The 20383-nt window shown below is 42.0% G+C and overlaps 1 protein-coding gene across 4 annotated transcripts in view; it reads right to left on the bottom strand.

The window, feature by feature from the left end:
- ABI1 (abl interactor 1) overlaps positions 1-17230 on the bottom strand; it is a 77506-nt gene extending 60276 nt beyond the window's left edge. For all 4 annotated transcript variants that reach the window (XM_066552020.1, XM_066552038.1, XM_066552030.1 and 1 more), the window contains exon 1: positions 17005-17230. In XM_066552020.1, the coding sequence (XP_066408117.1) occupies positions 17005-17121 (117 nt within the window). In that variant the 5' untranslated portion in view covers positions 17122-17230. The remainder of the gene's footprint in view (positions 1-17004) is intronic.
- Positions 17231-20383: the final 3153 nt, after the last annotated feature.

The raw sequence follows: 20383 nt of genomic DNA, 5'->3' as shown, positions 1-20383 counted from the left end.
CACCAGATAAGGCTGTAGAGAGTCACCAGTACACTTCACCTTATGTCTCTGATCAACTTAAGCAGATCCATATTCTTGTTACTGAAACCCCTTGCTCTGCCATTCATATCATTATTATCATCAGTAAAAACAACTGTGGGAAATTTAAAAAGCAAGCTTTGTGGGGACAAAGAACAGGAAGGGACTTAATCCAAGTACAGCCTGTTAAAATGACAGGACCAACCCAGCCTCCATACGAAGCAGCACTAGAGCCAAAAGCCACACACATTCCAGACCACTGGCAAATCTCAAGTAAAATTCTGCATCACAGAGATCAGTACTAAAGTTCATGCAATACAAAAATGTTCAAGGGTTTTACTAAAGTGATTTTTATCACAACTTGTCATGTTGTTGTAGTTTTCCACCATTCCTGAATTTGTGTCATTTATGCAAGTAAAAGCTCAAGATTTTAATTACCCCACAGCCTGCAAGATATTAATAGCAACATATTGCAGTCACTGAACATGTCCACCTCCTGTCCAAGGCCTCTCCAGGGGGCTGGCAGTCAATCCTTCACTGACAGTGAAAACAAGAAATAGAACAGACTATTCAGCACACTTCTCTCTTCACATAGTGAGAAGTAGTTCAAACAGAAATATCAAAGCTCTCAATCACTTAAGTAACTAATTGTTCCAGGAGTATGGAGGAATCTGAAAGCCAGGTAAGGTACAGAAGGATGCCTAACCATTAAGAACAAGACACCTCTCACTATGGAAACCCCAAAACCAGCACAATTAAAATTCTTTCAAGTTCATTCAGTAAACAACAATTCTTTGCATCTACTAAGGCAGAAATCCTCAATAAACACAGCAAAGCTAGCATCTACCATTCAACTCCAGAGAATTTCCTTCCAGCATCTAAGACAGAAAAACCCAGTGGTATGAAATAATGCCTTGTCTGTTGAGTTTCTCCAGATAAGATGAAGTAACTCAGCTATACAAAACGCAGAGAAACTGGAAGAACTTGAAATCTCTTCTCCCCAGGTAAAGACCTTGCACAATAAAGCTGGAATTCATTCAAGGCACCAGAACATGAGATGATCACCACCACCACTACACTGCAGTCCACAAACAAGATTTCAGTCTGTTTCTTTTAAGAAATACTATCTTGACAAAAAACATTGACTAGTCAGCTTCTCTATCTCAAGGGTCAAGACACACACCAAATTACTGTTTAACAAACACATACAGCAGTGTAAGCAGCAGTGCCTGTAATTCCCAAACTCTGTTTCAGACAAGCCCTTCCCCCAAATCCTGTATGCAGGAGACAATCAGCTAGAAGCAAATCCTTCATTTCCATCAATAATATTCCCCTGACCAGTCCTGAATAGCCTTGATAGCAAATTAGCATTTCTATGGGCTGAGACAAAATTTAGTCGATCTCACTGTGTCCCTGATTTTCTTTTACTCGAAAGTTGTTTTCCATTCTGTTGATTAACTATAAATAGAAGAGTCTCAATTTTTTAAATTATCCTCTTTTTTGAGGAAGGTAGAGGGAGAAAAGCTTCTTTATTAAGGGGAGAAGTTAATTCTAATAGAAAGTTTAAGGGACATATATCATTCATATATATATATATATATATATATACACACACACACTTAAACAAGAAATAAATTTTAAAAACAACAACTGAGGAATTCCATTTTAATCCAGGCTGCAAACATTATAGCAAGAAATAAATCTCTCCAGTAGGAATGTGATTTATAAAGCAATGCAGACTCTGACAGATGGAGCCTGGGAAGGTACATGCCAGCTGCTCTGTTAGTAGCATTTTCTGCCCAATGCAACAAATAAGGTTCATTGGCTCTGGACTAAGCCACTCCTCTTATTAAAAACTTAATATATATATATATATTATTTATATACAATATATAAAAATACTGTTGAAAATGTAATTTTCAGTTCTTCTGCCAAATCAAATCAAAGAGACATTTCAGTAACTATGTTGGCACAATACACTGTTACTGTCAGTTGTCACAGTCTGTCTATACAGCCATAACTGCATGCCACACTGAACTCAAGTGACAGGAGCAGACATGCCCATGTGTCATTTTCACACAACCCTTGTACACTCAATTAGTAAGGCTTCAAGGCTGCACACACAGTAAGGGTAAGAAATTTGGTCCAAGTCTTACATTCTGTGTTTTACATGATTTAGACAATATAAGCTTCAGTACAGAAACCATATTATTTCCTTCCTGTAAAGCACAGCCCAATAGCTGCACATACAGTTGCTCCAAAACTACACCTTGAACTTTCTTGCAGTGTCTGATTTGCCTTATGACATCAAACGCAACTTTCTTCAGAGCAGACATAAAGCAGGCTCTGACATCAGAGATATCAGCCAGAGCTCCACAGTGTTTGATTCATCATCCCTAGATGCATTTAAATGACGCGCAGATGTGGCACCTAGGACATGGTTTGCTAATGGACTTGGCAATGCTGGGTTAATGACTGGACTTGATGGCCTTAAAGTCCTTCTCCAATCTAAATAATTCTATAATTCTGTGATTCTAATGCCACCCTTGGACTGTCAGACAGAAAAAGAAATCCTTGGCACTTCCGTAGCAGTCTTCTTCCTTCAACACTAAAAAAGCAACCCAAGGCTTTGGAGCATATGATTATTTTGGCACACCAGACAGCAGATAACAGCAAATTAGAGAACTTACAGTGCATAGAGAAACAAAGAGAATGTCTCTCAAATATTGATTTTATTTTTGTAATAGGGCTTGAAATTAAAATGGCTTTCTGTTTACTTTCTTAAGTGATGGTACCCATCCTCAAACATTAGCTCATCTAGCAAGACATGCTCCTTGATACATCAGAGACTTATTTTTCACTCTTTTTTTTTTTGGTGAGAATAAGAAGAAAATACTTCAGTATTTATTAGTTACTTCAATATCCTCTCTGTGATATAGTGGCAGCAACACAGAACCAAACTCAAGTTGCTCCAAATGGAGAGAAAAATCAGAACTTGACAGACTTTAATATCATGCAAGCCTTTGAATCCAGATAGCTCAGTCACCTGCTTTGGGGCACAGCTCCTCAGTTCACTCTGTGTGTAAAAGTTTCCTTATTACTGAAACAATGTTTGCTCCTATGGATTTTGCTTTACTCTTCACTTTACTCTCAAGGACTGGTGACTGCTGACATGAAGTCTTATTTCTGTTCTGACAAATCAAACTGAGGGTCTAAACCCAGAATACAGCAAATCTTTATCTGAAGACAAGTAACATGCTAAAATTTGATGGCTTCACAGGTATGCTTTTTTTTTTTTCCCCCCAGATTCTTACTCTCTAGTCCTCCCTACCTTATATGCAGGCCTGGAATCATACTGGATAGCATTGAGCAAGAAAGGTTAAAACAACGAGATTTAGCAAAAGGATCAAATTACAGTCTCATCACAGCATGTCCTGGTATCACACATTATTATCAAAGACATTCTAGCACATTGAACATCAGCATCCACTAAAGGATTGGCCCAAAAACAAGGAGGCTCAAAGCTACACTCTGCATTGCAACAGGTTCCTCCCCATGGAGATGTGAGATGTTGCAGGACAACAAAGCAGCGAGGGAAGTGGGAAAGGAGAGCAGAGAAAGTCATTAGCAGGCCTGTCCAGCTCCAGGGAGAATCTCAAGGCAACAAAATGCAGAGCCACGAGTTACACTGGCTTTGAGACAATCAGCAAGTTTCTGGATTGCACGTGTTCCTAATTCAGGAACAGTTCTCATGTTTAAGGGAGTCACTTTAGACACACAGCTGCTGCCCAGATTTTACAGTTCAGGCAGTTCCCAAACATCACAGTATTTTTAAAACTAAGAAAACAATGGCCATTATAGGATCAAATTCTCTACTCATGCTTTGTATCACTTCACTGCTGACTATTTAGAGTCTTGAAGATGAATATACTCAGTCCAGCAGAAAATCATCACATATCTCACCGTACTTAGCAGTGTACTTAGACCAGAAACTAGTGGATTCCCACAGTTTTGTAGCAGCTTATTTCCCAGCACAAGGCGTATTCTCACATAGGACACAGGCTATACCGTGATCTCATGGCAATAAAGTAATGGACTGCAATACAAGGAATGATTGTTTTTATAAGAACTTGCATGTAATTGGAAAAAAAATCAACCTAGTTTCTGTTTCTATCTGATCACATAAACAAATACTACTCAGACTTTGATGTACTCCTGCACCTGGTGGTATGATTTTTATTCGATAGTGGCTGTAAGCACACTACATCCAGCTTCTGTTTACATAATTATTTTTATTATGTTAAAATTTTATCCTACAGTTAGCAGCAACATTCCAAAACCTTACACACAGAAGCTCACTTACATAGTGGGTTATTTAAATTGCAACAAGTAGAAATTTATCTCCTCTAAAAACCACACACAACAGAGCAAAACAGATGGCTCAGGAGAAAGGAGGAGAGGCAGTAGGAAGGGCGAGTCAATTTGGCAAGTCGTATCTTTCTCCATTAAAAAAGTGAACAGAAGAATAGATAACCAGAACTAAATAAATATGGTAATATCTACATCCAGCATTAGGTAAAACCTAACTTACAGAAACCAACAGAAGAAAGCAAGCAAATTCTTTAATAGGAAATACAGCATCAAGTTCAGGAGTGAGGGAATTGCTTTGTTTGGCTTTTCTAAACACAGTCCTTGGTGAGACAATTGCTGTGCTATTAGCTACTACAGCAGTAGTTCAAGTGAGTAGCTTTCCCTAGAAATACAGCTGCAATGCCTCTTGCAGACACAATTACAGGAAAGTTTCCTCATCAGTGTTGAAGTTGCACTGGTGGTTTTAAGATGCACCTTCACATTATTTTAAAGATAGCTTCCCCTTCATGTACAACGTAGAGGGCAGATTTAAGCATATGCAGGAGGTGCAGAGTCATACAGGTGACAGTAGAGCTGCATTTCCATACAACCAGATGCATAAGAACAGCATATCCACATCACCCTGTCTCCCCCCCTGCCAGCAGTAAAACAAAACCTGAACTATTCTCTTTCAGCACTTGTCATAGGGCCATCAGGACACCTTGCCATCTCCTCTGTCATCAGCTTGAGTGGCCTTATTACAGCTGCAGAGGAGCTGTGCTCAGAGAAACAGTCCCCTGACAAGAGGAACACATCACCACAGCTGTGTATCCACCCATATCCACACTGCCACTACCTCTGCACCTGTACAGCCTGGAGGAAGCTGGGCTAAAACACAGGAGAGGCCACGTGAGGACACGTACAGCACTGGAGCAGCATGTGGGATGGTGGATCTGTCATTTCCAACTGCTTCAAAGCTTGGGATGGCCTCTCTAGACTGCAAGAGGCAGAAGTTACTACTTCTGCCAAAAAAATTTATGCCCATTAAGTCTGCTGGTAAGGCTCACTATCAGAGATAAGATTCTCACTATGATACTTGCAGACACTCACATAGTGTAAGTCCAGGACTGGAACACTTACATTTCATAAGCTTTGTTCAAAACTCTAATTTAAAACAGCAAGAAGTGGCTGTGTCAGTAAAGAAAAAAAAATGCAGCTGTACTCTAAAAACATGCTCCTTGGTTTTACTGAAGAATACACAGTATTTACATGTAAATTAAATCCTGGATAGGGGGACAGAGAAGAAAAAACTTTTTCTACAAAAAGAAATGACATTCAGGACCAAAACCAGCCTAAACACTGAAGATATGTCCAAAGCAGAACTGGAGACTGGTCTTTTTACCACCTCCCCTCCCCACCAGCTCTTGGGTTAGGGAACTGCTTTTCAGCTTCCTGCCTTGTTGTTTTTCAAAGGAAACTGCAAATTTTCAAGCACAAAAAACCAAACAGACCGACAACAAACATGCTTTCTGTTCAACAACTAGAGAAATTAATTTTGCTATTCACAAAAAGAGAATTTTCTTATCATAATGGATCGCCACAGTTTTGCACTCTTTATACTTAAATGATGATGCATTTTTCTTAACTTTCACAATGGTTGTTTGCATTTAGTCATTTTCTGAGGAGGCAAGGAGCTTAAATGAGTACCTTTGCTCATTATTTATGTTCTCTATTTGCATAACTCCTGCACAACTGCTCCATTAAACACCTCTTCCCCTCCAAGGCCAATTTTAAAAAGCCTCCTGCTTTATGGGACTGACAAGTATGACTCACAGTATTCCCCACATTCATTCCCCCAGGCCTCGTGGGATGTTATGCAGCCAGTAAAAGTACCTGTTCCAGTTCATACTCCCCCACTCCCACTGCTGCTGCAGTAAGCCCTTACAGCAATCTGGGGGAAAAGTAAAGCTATTTCTCTCTGCTGTAGGCAGGAAACAAATAGTAACAGTATTTGCTTTTCATATTGTCCTTCTCAGCACCACAGTTAGCAAGAGAGAGCGGCTGAACACAATGAAGGAAGTTACAGTCTCTCTTCCCCACTCTTCCCGTGCTCTTATTCCCACCAGAAATTTGGGAGTTTCTCAAGACCCTCAAACTGCTTTTCAACAATCCTTCAAACCATTCCCATTTTCTATCAGCAAGGCAGAAAGTTATCCAACATAGATTATCTACTCTTAAAGTTCCTTCCATGCCCAAGGAACACATTTAAATACTCCATACATATGACATTCAGGACCAAAACCAGCAACTTCTCTCTCCAACAGAGAAGCAAAAATCAACAGGTACCATACGCCTGCGTACTTGGCTTCTATCCCCAGTAAACAAGCTTCTCTCATAATTACAAAAGTATCTCCCTCAGTCTCTGAACAGTCAATATTCATTCACTGCAGAGTACTAAGAGCTGACTTTACAGTTTGTGTTGATGGACAGTAGGTTTTCAAAGAGGGAATGTGTGCTAGAAAGTTTTCCACTGGCTGTTATCATTCTCCACTGGTTTAAGGACAGACTGATAAAGAAGAATGAAATACACATTTAGAAATGACAGTAACTTCTGAAGAGATACAAGATTTCATACAAAGTAAGCTGCCTTGTATGAGCCCAAGCTCCAAATACATCTATGGCAACAACGATTTCTCTAACATTCAAAGTTAAAGACACCTTAGAAATTAGATTAAAAATCTGTTGCCATTTAAGCCAAATCCCAGGACTACTGTGGCAACCACATCATTTCAGTGCTGGGAGAACATATGGTGTGCTGCAGCAGGAAACACACCCACGGTATTTGAAGAGAGCCCTTGAAGAGCCAAGCACTTCCAAACCAGACGCATATTTTATCGAATGCAGCCAGGAGTTTGCATCATAGAAACAATAGCTCCTCCCAGAGATTCAGAAATCCTGCAAGTCAGACAGCCAAGCAAAAGCTGAACAATCCCCAGCCAGGTCTCAAAGATCTTGCCAACGTAACTGCGTTGATCCACTCTATCTCTACTTGTTAGCCTGATACTCTCTGGACCTTGACTGAAACACCATCCAAGCCACCTGCCACGAGGCTTCTCAGTGGAAACCTTGCAGGTTACAACCATATTTTATAAAACCCTTTAAGGATCAGGTCCATCTCTGCTTTGTGGACACACACACATATTAAGAGAACACCATTCCTCCTGCCACGTTCACTTTCCTTCACTGTTAAGAGAACCAAAGCCCTCCAAGCAGAGGAGTTTCATTATGACCATTTTACTCCTTAGACTCAAAAGGGTAACAAAAGGACCAGTTCCCTGAAGAAGACAGGTTTCTCATAAAGGAAAGGTCTGGCTGCACATAAATATAAGAGGTTTCATAAGAATTTTACTAATAAGGAGAATCATGTCAGTTCCATTCCACATTGTCTTTCCAGCTGCATTCCATTTCCTCTGTACCCTGGTCATCATGGCTTCCTTACATAGTTAGAAACTACTGCAGAGATAAGGCTTTAGTCTCAACTCTGTGCCAACAAAGATAATTTTAAAAAGAAATGTGTATAAATGTCTTTGGTAGCTGCAGATTTCAAATTGCTAACAAAACCATGCTAGTAGAAACTGTTTGTCAGAAAGGCATAATGAAAAATAGCTACATAATATAAGTTGCAAGGCAGTAAAAAATGCAGTTAAATAATAGAAAGAGTTAATTAAAATAAATAGGCAAGGGAGAATAGGCTTTCAGATCAGATCTGAAATGAGAAAGTCAACAACATGAAAGTGAGACAAAAGGTCTAATAAGCGATCTGCAGCAAGCATAAGACTTGAGCAGGGAGAGAGAAATCAGCAAATTCACATGAAGATCCCAGCCTAGGAGAAGCACATGGAAAGAGAGAAACATCACTAGTAATATTTAGTGACATAAGAGCAAACAACATTACTAGGTATGTGAAAAAACAAGCCATGGCATGGCATTCTGCAGCTACTTAGATGTTCATGCAGTAATCTGATGCACCTGCCTGGACACTTTGTTCTTCTCTTGCCTATTTTTTTTTTATGCAGATGTTTTCTTATCATGGGCTTCAGAAAACGCAGAACTATTGCATGAGGACCACAGCTCAAGTATTAACTTGTAGCACACCTGCTACAACAAAGTTAAATAAGATGCACAGCTGACAATGATCGCTGCAGGACAAATACTGCTTGGCAGATTTGCTGACCCCAAAGTACAACAAGGAGATCAGAAAATGAAAGTGAAGATATGCATCTGGTAAAAGATTATCCATAAAAAAAAAAAGAGCCACAAAAAACCCCACACTTGCCTGATAAGGCATAGCTTATAAAAAGTATTCTCATGTGAAACACTGGTGTGAAAGTAGCCAACAGAGTCTACACTTCAACTCTTTTCCAAGAATTGTTATGCTTCAAGTGGTAAACAAACATTTTTTTTCTTGGAGCTATTTATAACTTTAAGACCACCCAGTAAGAACATTACATTCAGCTCTAAGGATGTCAAACCAACATTTGTTTTAGTAAGACTCCTCTGTGTGAGTTCTGAGAGGTCTTCCTGCTCTTAACAAAAGTAGGAATGGTACCATATTTTCCTATTTGTCTTTGAGGTTACAATAAAGTTAGGACAGGGATGCAGAGTATCTTCCTCATGAGTTCTTTAATTATACATCACTACAGTATCAGAGCTTTCTTGCACATGGAGCAGCATGCTTGCACTTTAACTTCTGCTGTATAAGGAGCATACAGGATTAATTATTTTGGGCTCAGAGAGGGAGGGATGACACTGTCACAAATATATCTGCTATAAGAAACACGAGAAAGATGCAATCTCATTGTAGAAGTGACAACCTTTATTGTTCCTTCAGAAGATACATCATCTCTGGAGGTTATGAAGAGGCTTTATCATAGGAGAGGCTCAAATGAAGGGAAGTTTTGATTTTCAGATACTTTTTCAGTTTGCAGAACCCCAGCACATATTTTTAATTATGAGAGAAGCTTGTTTTCTAAACCTATTTGATCTGGAACCTTTGACAAGAATATTATTAAAAATAAAGTCCCCTTTTAAGTAGTCTTTTTCAGAGTTAAACTAACCTGCTTCTTTAGCTCAGCCAGCAGGTTACCTACGAATTCCAACTCATGTTAATACAAACTGCTGAATTTTACAAGTTGCACGAGAAAATGCTATACTTATGCTTCACTCCAAGTTGAAAGTCTCAAGTAGGACTCCCCACCTTTCCTTTTCTTCTGAACTATCAGCATCATAGTAACAAATATACATTCTGCAAAGCAAGCATGCAGGGCTCCTCTTAACAGCATTAAGGGCTTGCATAAGTAATGAGCAACATTATTAGCACAGTCTCAAAAGGTGGCATCTACACTCTTATTAATTAACCCACGGAAAGTAACGCATTCCCTCTAAAATCAGGAGAAAGATTTTAGAGTTCTGTGTTCATCTGCTGCCTACAAAATTGATTCTTTCAAGAGCCCACCTGGTAGAAATGCTGTATATTCTATTTCAATACCTGGCAGTAAGCTGATGAAACACTTGACTGAGCCTACCTTCAGCACCATCAGGACAAACTGACAGGCTGGGGGTGCAAGAGGAAAGGCACCTGCAGTGCCATCTTACTCAGAGCTGTGTTCAGGAGCACACCGAGACCTATTCTCCACAGCACCCTGGTCTTGGCTCTCAAGGGCTCTCTGCAAGTTTTGAGGTGCAAAGGGCTATTTCTGCAACCCACAGCAGCCACCAAGTCTGTCACGAAAAGGGAGGAACCAGACTGAGGCACGGTATCTACCATTTCAAATTCTGCAGTTACTTCCCTTTACATAGGGGTCAGGGGAGTGAGGATCACTCTGACCAAGCCCAACCGCCTCTGTCACCAGTGCTCAGATTTGGGACTGGGGTGGGAGGAACAGCATCAAAGGAACACCACACTAGGGAACACAGATGCTAAAGAGAGCAAGAATGCTCAGGTAGTTATGAACAAGCCTGGACACTGAGTAAGCAGCATCCCACAAGCAATTTCCTACCATGCAACAATAAAAACCACACTACACTCCTTTAGACTCCAAGTCACTAAATAAGGACTGAAGACAAGCAGAGAGAGCAAGATATCCCCTTATCCCTCAAGGCTGCCTTGCTATGCCAGGACTGACTTTGTCCACACAGCTGCCACCCCACCGTTCTGTAGCTAAGCAAGATTTCGGTCACCAGAAATGTCAAACACAGACTGCTTTCACCAATGAGAAATAGAGCAGCATCTTCTCGAGCCTCTGCCAAGACCCACCAACACGCAGACAAACAGTGCTGTGAGCCTTATGTAACTCCTGACGTTGGCAAAGCAAAAAAATTAGAATCTCAAGGCTCTTATGAGAGGTGATACATTAAATTCTTAACAAGTAATTGCTGCTAATGAATTCAATGATGGTTTCAGGTGCATACTTTCCTGAAAGAGTCATTACACTGCCTCTGTGCATACTGTCTCTGTGTTTCTGTGGATACTCACTTTTTGCTGGGTTGCAGTATAACAGAGGCAGTCTGGAAAGGGGTGGGGTGGCAGGGGGAACAGCACTGCAAGTCCACACAATCAGGTTCTGTTCCCAAATCTGACAAGATGTCCCTATATGACCTTCCATGAGCCAGTTACAAATTCCATGCCTCCACTTATGCTTTTGTAAAATGAAGACACTTCAAAATGCCAAACAAAGATACTGGGAAGTTGCATCGGTTCTTTTGTTTCAGAGTTCAGGCTTTTTTCTTCTGTTAAACTTAGATTAGATACTAACAGGAACTTTGCCCTCAGAAGTAGAACACTTCCTTCTTGTACTCAGCCTGCTCCTGTACTCTTACTTTCATTATAATTGCCTTCATTCTCCACTTTATGAGACCTTCCCAAGGCTCATCTTCCCAAGGCTCTATTTTCTCTTTACCAGAAGAGCTACTTACTGTAACAACCTCCCAGAGAACCAGGGGAAGTATTAGATTGTTGCCCCACTTAATCATACTTCTTTCTTCCTTCTAACAATTCCATAGGACTGTGCAAAGCAAGAGCAGCACAGGGAGCAAGGATCACACTCGGCATACACTGACTGCAGACACTCTGCAAGCTTCTTCCTTCCAATGATGCCCAAACAGAAGGGGGTGGAGAGCACTTCCCTTGTGCAAGAAACAGTTCACACCTGTAAAAGCTTATCCCAATCCACTTTACTGCACCTGATTAAGGTAGCACTTAAGAAAAATGGAGCAGGAATAGCAGACAACATCCTTCTGGTATCTCAAACCAAATATACCGAAATTAATGGAAACATTTCAAACTTGGAAAAGCTCATCTCATATCATCTACCTTCTCTGGACACAAATCAGACATACAACACCCTGGGATTCATCTTCTTTAAATTCAGTGTAATCACTTGCTGATTCAGTGAAGTTGAGCTACAGTCTTATTGCTGCCTATAAGTTAAAGCTTTATTTTCCAAAACACAAAGACATTTGCACAGGCACAGGAGACCTACACGAGGCACAGAAGAGCTATAAGCCTAACCCACCAACCTGTACCTATATTATTATTCTAAAAAAAAAAAAAAAAAAAAACCAAAACCACATACAGAACAGCCAGTGTCTTTTATACTGCTGGCAAACATTTGCTTAAACTACCTTAAAAAGAACATTATTTCAAAGTATAATGCAACACCTTTTTTAAAAGAATATTATTTAAACCTACAAAGCATTAGAGATACATTTGTATTTTATCTCATTGCTCTCTAATTTTGAACTATATTTGGTGTTACAGAAAGTGAACCAATTTGCTTTTTTTGTTAAATTTTCCAAATTTAGCAAGAAAACTCATGGAAGAAAAAATATTACTGTATTTACTCTCAAACTAATTAACCTATGAACATAAAAGCATGCAAGTTCTAACAGCACATAAAGGATTTGTATTAGTGACAATTTAAGAAGTTTATCCTTTTAGAGCAGCTCATTTCCTGAATTAGACATTCTGAGTAAACTTCTTTGTACCGAACTAAGTTAAGCCACTTTCCATGTGCCAGGCAATGAAATTGAGTGTCTGACCAGCTACCACTGTTTAATGAAAAGCCACAAAAAAAGGTTCGTTAGTGTTGGAAAGGAAATATCTACATTATAGAAGTGTTGAACATCCAACTTATCAAGCAAAAATAGTCCCTCTATGCATCTTGGAAGATAACACAAATATTTATGAAACTTTCTGCATGCAACACTTCTGCTCAATGCCACACATTTACTTTTCTACCAAATGGAGACATATCTGAATTTTTTTGCAATAGCAGTTAAACTGAAATCTGTCTGTGCTTTTGCCTGTTTTACCCAGAATAGCTTGTTAATTCACCATTCAGTTTCCACATACCAGTGAGAAGCTACAGAAGGAAGTAACATGACACAAAAACACACATTTAGGCAACACAGCACTTACTTCCTTAAAAGGTCTCTCAATTTATTTTTCTAAAGCTGCTAAATCTACCCACTTGAGACTATCAAGATGAGAATTTATACAAGGATGCAAGCTATTGTTTAGAGATTCTCACAGTCGTATTAAAATTATATTTGAGCTTAAAAACAAAAACTACAAATGGATCTTCACAAGTGGTTTAGAAGCTTGAGACTGACAAAAACTATGTATATCTGCATATGTATAAACAAGGTAATAAGGAACACTTGATTTAGACAGCAGGAGAGTTGTAATCAGTGTTTTATAGCACAGAGAGGCCTCTCTGGGATACACCAGTCAACTGAAGTTGTTCAACAGGAAGTCATCAGTAGAGTAACACTGCACAAGCTGATTTCTTGTGTCATTCTAATGCTTTATAAGCTAGTTATTGTAAATAAGTTCCTTAAAACACCAAAATAACTCAATACAGCTAGAAAAATTACTAGTAGATCTCTATGGAAGTTATCAGCTGAAGAATCATAACTACAACTGCAAATGCTTTAACTCTTTGTTATTTCTGCATTAAGTAGCACTGATCAAGTTAATACTGTCTAGGACACTAGAACTCCTCACTAACATCTTCAGCTTTATGCTACAGATTTTCAGATAGCCTTTTGGTTACAAGCACATCAATAGGACTAGTCCCAGAATATACCTGCAGGCAAAAGGATTTGGGGAAGACATCAACTATGGGAACTTACATTTTGAAAATATAAGAAAAATTATTCCAGGAGGCAAAAATATGCCTTAAAGATTTAAGGTTCAAAACCTGCTCTTAAAACCATTCAGAGTTTAAGCCTCTGACCTAAAACAGGGATCTAATTTTCTACCTGCTTGTTATAGAAGCTTCCAACCAGAAACATCACGGATTTTAAATACTGTCGGAGATTAAATACACCAATGTACTTATAATGCCCTTTTCCTTCTATTCAAAGCCAAAATCACCACCAAAACATCACAATGTTCTTCAGTTACTATTTCTACATTTGGTTTTCTTTACTTTTTTCTGTCTCCCTTTTTCTCCCATCCCCCTCAAGACTGCCAGCACACTGTACTTTGCTTTTAGCACTGCAGGTCTTCCTTAGAAGCTTATGTGCTCTGCTTCTCCTGAATTCTTTTCTCTTCCTAACAAATTAACTTCCTAGATAACTAGAATACATGATGATCTGGAGGGCAAACTGTTACCAGCCAGCATTCTGACATAGTCACAGTGTGCCTTAGCAAGCAACTGCTTCCTGCTTTTCTGAGAGCAGCAGTTTTCAACAGGAGATCCCCGAATGCTGTCATATTTCCTAAATGCTCCAGTAAAAGAATACTTACTCTCCACACAGCTACATCCACCATCAGGCAGGCAAGTCCCAGCCACGTGAGCTTCTCCCCATTTCTCTCTTTTTTTTTTCCCCCCCTGAGGAATCTCTAAAGACATCGAATATAAGTTTTCCTCAAGAAATCAGCATCACTGAAATTTTACCAGAATTATTCTCAGCTTTAGTAAGAGAGATAAAACAATATTCCTGTATTTTCAAATAAAATAGATATATATATATATAGCTTGAATAGAGCAATATTAGGGGTCAGAAATTACTTTCCTGCTTAAGTCAAGTCAGTGAAGACTATAAACCAAAACACTGAGAAAGTCATTCTATCTATTATTACAATCACTATAAATTGTTAGTGCCAGCACTCAGAATAGTCTGACAAACCTGTTTCACCTCAGTGGCACAACTCAAGAGTGGGTAACAGCACATGGTAATTTTTATCACAATGGAGCACTTCGTTTTTTCCAGAGAAGAAAAGAAACCCCTCCAAATTCAAAGTGGCTAAACTGAACCAGCTACATGCTACCAGGTAAGTTACAATGTCTAGCTACTAGTGAAGTATTTTAACATTCACTTCATGGCCAGGTTCTCTATTGTGGTCTGTCTTCTTTATAAAATGCTCAATTACATTAAACACATAGATTTTGTATTGTATGTTTGTTAAGCCTCTTCCCTTCCTTTTCTCCCTTCCCACCCCACAATACTCATGCACTCAAATCTCATAACCCAGTGCCCTGTGTCATATTGCCTAATCCAGCAGTGGCCCCACCACATGCACTGGCAGTATAATCTGTTCAGTAGTCCAACTGGACAGCAGATGGCTTTGCATCAAGTGCTGATTAAAAAAAACCACCTCCATCAAACACTTTAAAAAACACATAGTTTTATCAATACATTTATCATTTTTACTGAGCAAATGTACAATACATGTAGAATACAAGCGAGGTATATACATTTTCCAAAGCTACTGGACAAGCGTGCATTAGGAATTTTAGAATTCCGGATTCCTTTCAAAAGGGGTAAACACAGCTGTGCAAAGATAAAACAGACCCCACCAATCCCACATCCAGCTGACCTTGATAGCTGAGGTGAAAATGAGCTACCAAATTAAAAAAAAAAAAAAGGAAAAGGAAAAGCTACCCCAAATGACCGGATGGGAATTTGCTCAAGTGTTGTGTTTATTTGGTTTGTTTGATGAAAGTAAGAAAAGACAAGTTTCATGACTCTGAAGAAAATTATGTGACTGAAAATTCTCTGCACCTTTCTGACACAGGGAAAAGTCAGGAGCAGGAGACACGTCAAAACTTGTGCTGCAATTACCATACTCATGTATTTGTCATATTTCCCATGAGTAAAACCAAATGAACCTCGCCTCTTAGAAGCATTTATATCAGCAGCTTTCTCTGGGTGGAGCAAACAACTCGGAAGCATAAATAGACATTAACTCATACTACCTCATATACCACAAAAAAATCAAAACTTAAATATGGCTTGTTAGAGCAGTTTTAATTCAAGTATCTCATAAAAAAAAAATCAGTTCGTATTATTAAAGATGCGCTTCCATATTTCCTGCTCCATTACCAAAAACAGTATGATAGCTTACCAGCAATGATGGATACCGAAGATGTTAGCAACCTGTATTAAATACTTATCACAGGTAATCTAGTATTAGATTCAACATGTTCACTCTACGAGCTGTCTAGTAAATAAACTTTATTTGCCTTTCCCCTTCAAATTTTTCACGGAAAAAAAAAAAGCTGAGTTTCAGCATCTCTGGATGGCTCTGCATCCAGAACAGCATGACTAAAGACCGAGACTTAGAGTCACGTGATGTAAATCCTGAAAAAATAATAATAGTAAATTGTGCTTAAAGTAGCTTCATAAAAGCAGACTTAAAAGAAGGCCAAGAAGCACTAGCAATCTATGGGATGGAAAAAAAATCCACACCGACCGCTAGAGAGACGCTACAACCAATGGAGCCTCTTCCCGCATCAGAGACCTGGTCCGCAATCACTGTTGTAGGGTGTCGGAGCCGGGCAGGCTGCGAGAGGCACAGATTGCCATTTTGAAACACCGCCTCACGCCCGCACGGCGCTGCCAGCCCACGGGCAGCCTCCTGCCCCCGCACGCCGCTCACGGCAGCGCTGCGGACCCGCAGCGCCGCGGCTCCCCCAGGACCCGCTCGCCGAGGAGGACCCGGCGCGGGTCCCCGAGCTCCGTGATGTCACCCGTGTGCGGGGCCCCTTCCGCTCCCCGCGCCGCTGCGGCGGCGGCCCCGGCGGAGCGCGGTGCGGGGCCGCCCGGCACCCGCGCCCCACGTGCGGCGCATCCGCCCCGGCCACCGCCACCGACCGCCGCCCCGAGGCCCGTCCGCGGCCCCCGGAGGGAGCCCCGCCGCCGGGAAGCCGTGGGGAAACCCGGGATACCGGGTCGGAGCCGGCCGCACGGAGAGGCTCGGGGGCCCTCGCGCCTCCCTCACCCCCACCCCAGCCCTGGGAGGTCTCCGGGATGTGACTCATGATAAATAAATACAGAGGGGGGGAGGAAAAAAAAAACGAAAAAAAAAAAAAAGACACACCCTCGTAGCCGGACTGACATAATAACCCCCTCCCTTCCCCTCTGGAGCGGGGGAAGGGAAGCCTGGCCGTTCAGCTGGGAAAGTTGAAAGAAAAGGCAAACCCGAGGGACCGGCTGCGGGGCGGGAGCCGCGGCGAGGGCAGCCAGGCGCCGCTGCCCCTCGGGCGGCTCCGGCCCCACCGCCCGCACCGGAGAGCCGAGCCCTGCCGAGCGGCGCCGCCGGTGCGCTGCCCCGCCGCCCCTCACCTGGATGTAGTTGTTTTCGCAGTAGTCGGCGACTCGAGTAAGGTTCTGGTAGCTCTCGAGCAGAGCCCGCTTGCCAGAAGGGATTTCCTCCTCTAGCAACATCTGCAACTCTGCCATTTTCCACCCCTCCGCATCGCTTCCTCTTGCATTAAAGAGACAGCGGCAGCGCCGGGCTCGCAACCCGCCTGGTATTGTGGGATTCCTCCTCGCCTCGCTTTCGTGAACGCTCGCTTTCCCCACCCATCCTTCCCCTCCGAGGGGAGGGGAAAGAAAAAAAAAAAAAAAAACAAACCAAGAAAAAAGAGGAAAAGCCCGCCCTCATTGTGCGGAGGCAGCTGGGAGTTGTAGGCAGCGCCGGCCGCATGCGCGGGGCGGCCGGGGCTGATGGGCACCGCCCGCGGGCCGGAGGGACGCGCTGGGGCCCGGAGTGCTCCGGCCTGGCTGGCTCCGGTGGGGGGGACCGCCAGACCGTCCTGCTGGGAGCCCAGAGACGAGGGGAAACAGTGATGTCCATCCCCCGCCCCGCTCAGAAAAGCCCCAGGCCCACAGTGCTGCCCAGAGGCAGCGCCTGTGGAGGAGAGGCCAAAAGGGTCTGGGAGGGAAGCACTGCTCTCGTTGTCTGCCGTCTAGCAGGCTAAAATTTTGGAAGATCGCAGAATCAATTAGGTTGGAAAAGGTCTCTGAAATCATCGAGTCCAACCCATGACTGAGCACCACCATGTCAACTAGACCACAGCCCTAAATGTAATGGCCAGTGTTTCCTTAAACACCTCCAGGGACAGTGACTCCACTGCCTCCCTGGGCAGACCATTCCAAAGATAACAAAAGACTGATAAGATGTTAGGATGATCATGGTTTGGGGCAACTAGTCCCTTCCAGGGAATTACCCCCTGAGGGCGAGGGAGAAATACTGAATCCAAACTGTGTAGATCTTAGTCAAGGCCTGCCCAGTATAACTACTAACAGTTAGTGACTGCCTGGATTTAGGTTCATAAGAAGATCTCAAATACTTGGCTGAGATAAATACAGTATTCCTGCCACTCATTTACCTCAGTTGTTAATCATTGTTCTGGGTTTCCTCTGGCTGTTAGCAAAGGTATGGAAGACAAAAGTCTGGTGATTGCTTAGTACAATCTCTCTTGTGTTTTTAGTAAGTAAAATCCTGATTTTGCAATCATGCCAGAAGAGAAGCCAGTAACAGCAGGTGACTGCTCTGCTGAGATGTCCGTGCCTGCTCTTGCAATGAGTAACAGGCCCAGAAAAAGCCATCTTCAAGGCTCTGCTGTTCGTGGCATGTGCTGTGTGTCTGCAGTCACAAACACAAACGCAGTTAGTCCTTGCATTTTAGTAGTTGTCCTAGAGAAAGCTACACAGTGGTAAAAAGTCAGCATGTTTCAGAAAAAAAGCAGTCTCAAGCTCACATTATAGTAAGAGGAGACTGCCTCATCTCTAAATAATCATGTGACATTTTACATGTTCTCTGTAGTCTGTCTCCTGTTTGCAGTACTGTTCTGGTCAGGATGCTTTGGTGTACTTGTTGATCTCTCTAAATCAAGGTGGAGAGGGACAAAAATAGATCTCCCTTCACCTCTGTGCTCAGCAAAGTCCAGCATCTCAGCCCAGAACTGCAGAAGCATGGATGAAAGGTAAGGAGCCTGGAAAGGACCAGTGGGCCTGGGAAACTCTTTGCAGCTGGAGTTACAAAAAACACCCCCTGTCTAGGAACAGCCAGACAGGTACCAAAAGTATTTGAGAGCTCTTTGAGGAGCAGAAGGAGCTGGTACGTTTGCAGCACTTGCTGTGGGATAAAAATGCATCTACATTGCTATCTTCTGATGGTTAATTTACTTGGCAGCTTACCAAAATTGTTTCCAAAGGGGTTTTAATAACTCTCTTTAGGGCAGCTTGTAATGTCCAATAAAACACTTTATTTTGGGTTCCTTTTAATTTGTTTGTGTTGTAATTGTTAATTTGTTAATTTGTTTGTATTGTTAATTTGTTAATTTGTTTGTTTGTATTGAGATATTGGTGAGCTTTAAATGTGTCCCAAGACAAGTGTGACCAGAACCCCTGATGCCTCAGGTTTTAGCTTTTATATTTTTCAGATTCTGTACTGCTTTAGTGTGTAGTTCTGAGCTTCATATTAGGGAATAGTTAGCTCTCTTCACAGAGTAAGGAGACAAAACAATTTCTTCTCTAGCTGGCGACCAAGCTAGAGAAGGACAAACGATCCAAATTTCAGAACATAAACAATGTGAACTGAAGAGAGAAAAACAAAAATTATGGGACTTCATAAGCTAAAGCTATAACTGGACAATTAACTCCAACATGCTAATGGAGCAGAACTTATAAAAGTGAGAGACTCCGTGACTGGTTGTCCATTTTGTGACCATTTTGGGTTCATCTTGGGGTGTAGCCCTGGCTGGGCTCTTGTACTGCCCAAGGTGTATCCACTGAGGTCTTCTAATAAATACCTACTTTATTCTTTAACTCTGTCTAGCCTCTGTTCTAGGGGATGCCTTACAAGGCATCACCCCTCTTGGGCACTGGCTTCTCCTTGTTTCCAGTACTGACTTCTTGTTTCCAGCTGTATATTAATACAAAGACAAATTCGATTTCTCTATTCACTTTGGCTGCAAATTGCTTAACACCCATTGGCTTGAATGAGTCTGTAATTGCCTACAGATCACAGACTGGCTTCATGGAAGCTGTTAACATCCTCAAATGTAGCACAATTGTTGTTGGCTCTTCTTAAAATGTTACAGCTGCCCCTGTAAAAGAAATGACAAATGTGCGGGGCCTTGCCCATCGACTTTTTTCAGTAGGAGAAGAATGAGTGGCACGTGTTTTGCTAAATGTATTGTGCTTCACTTTGGTGAGCAGGCTTGTCCTGCAAGGCCATGGCAGGACACTGCTGGGCAGGCACTGGGGCTCCCAGGGGATGCATCCACCTCGCACAGTGGAGCAGCGGCTCCAGGAGGGCTTGCAGTCCTGTGTCTTGCTGCTGCCTGAAAGGCCTTGCACAAACCCCACCAAGTGTATTCAGAATGTTCTCACAACGCAAGAACACCTCGGAGGAGCACATCAAAGGTCGCCACCTTGTGACAGCTGCGTTGAGACTCTTCTGCAGCTGCCGTGGCACGGCCAGGCGTTGTCCCCGTGCCCGCGGGTTGGACCTGGGCTAGATAAACAACAAAACCAGGGCCATTCCTGCAGGACCTGTCATTTGGGTGCCATACAACCATGGCAGTGCTGCTGTGAGGGCCACACAGTGTAAAATGTGCTGGGAATTGTGGTGTGGATATGGCCAACTGATAAGACCAGCAGGCCTTATTAGCTTTTGCCCCATGTTAGCCCTCTTTCTCTCTCAATAACTCTC

The sequence above is a fragment of the Molothrus aeneus genome, chromosome 1, assembly GCF_037042795.1.
Source record: "Molothrus aeneus isolate 106 chromosome 1, BPBGC_Maene_1.0, whole genome shotgun sequence".
Lineage (NCBI taxonomy): Eukaryota > Metazoa > Chordata > Aves > Passeriformes > Icteridae > Molothrus > Molothrus aeneus.
The sequence above is the reverse complement of the archived record's forward strand: the minus strand, read 5'-3'. Positions and strand labels throughout refer to the sequence as shown.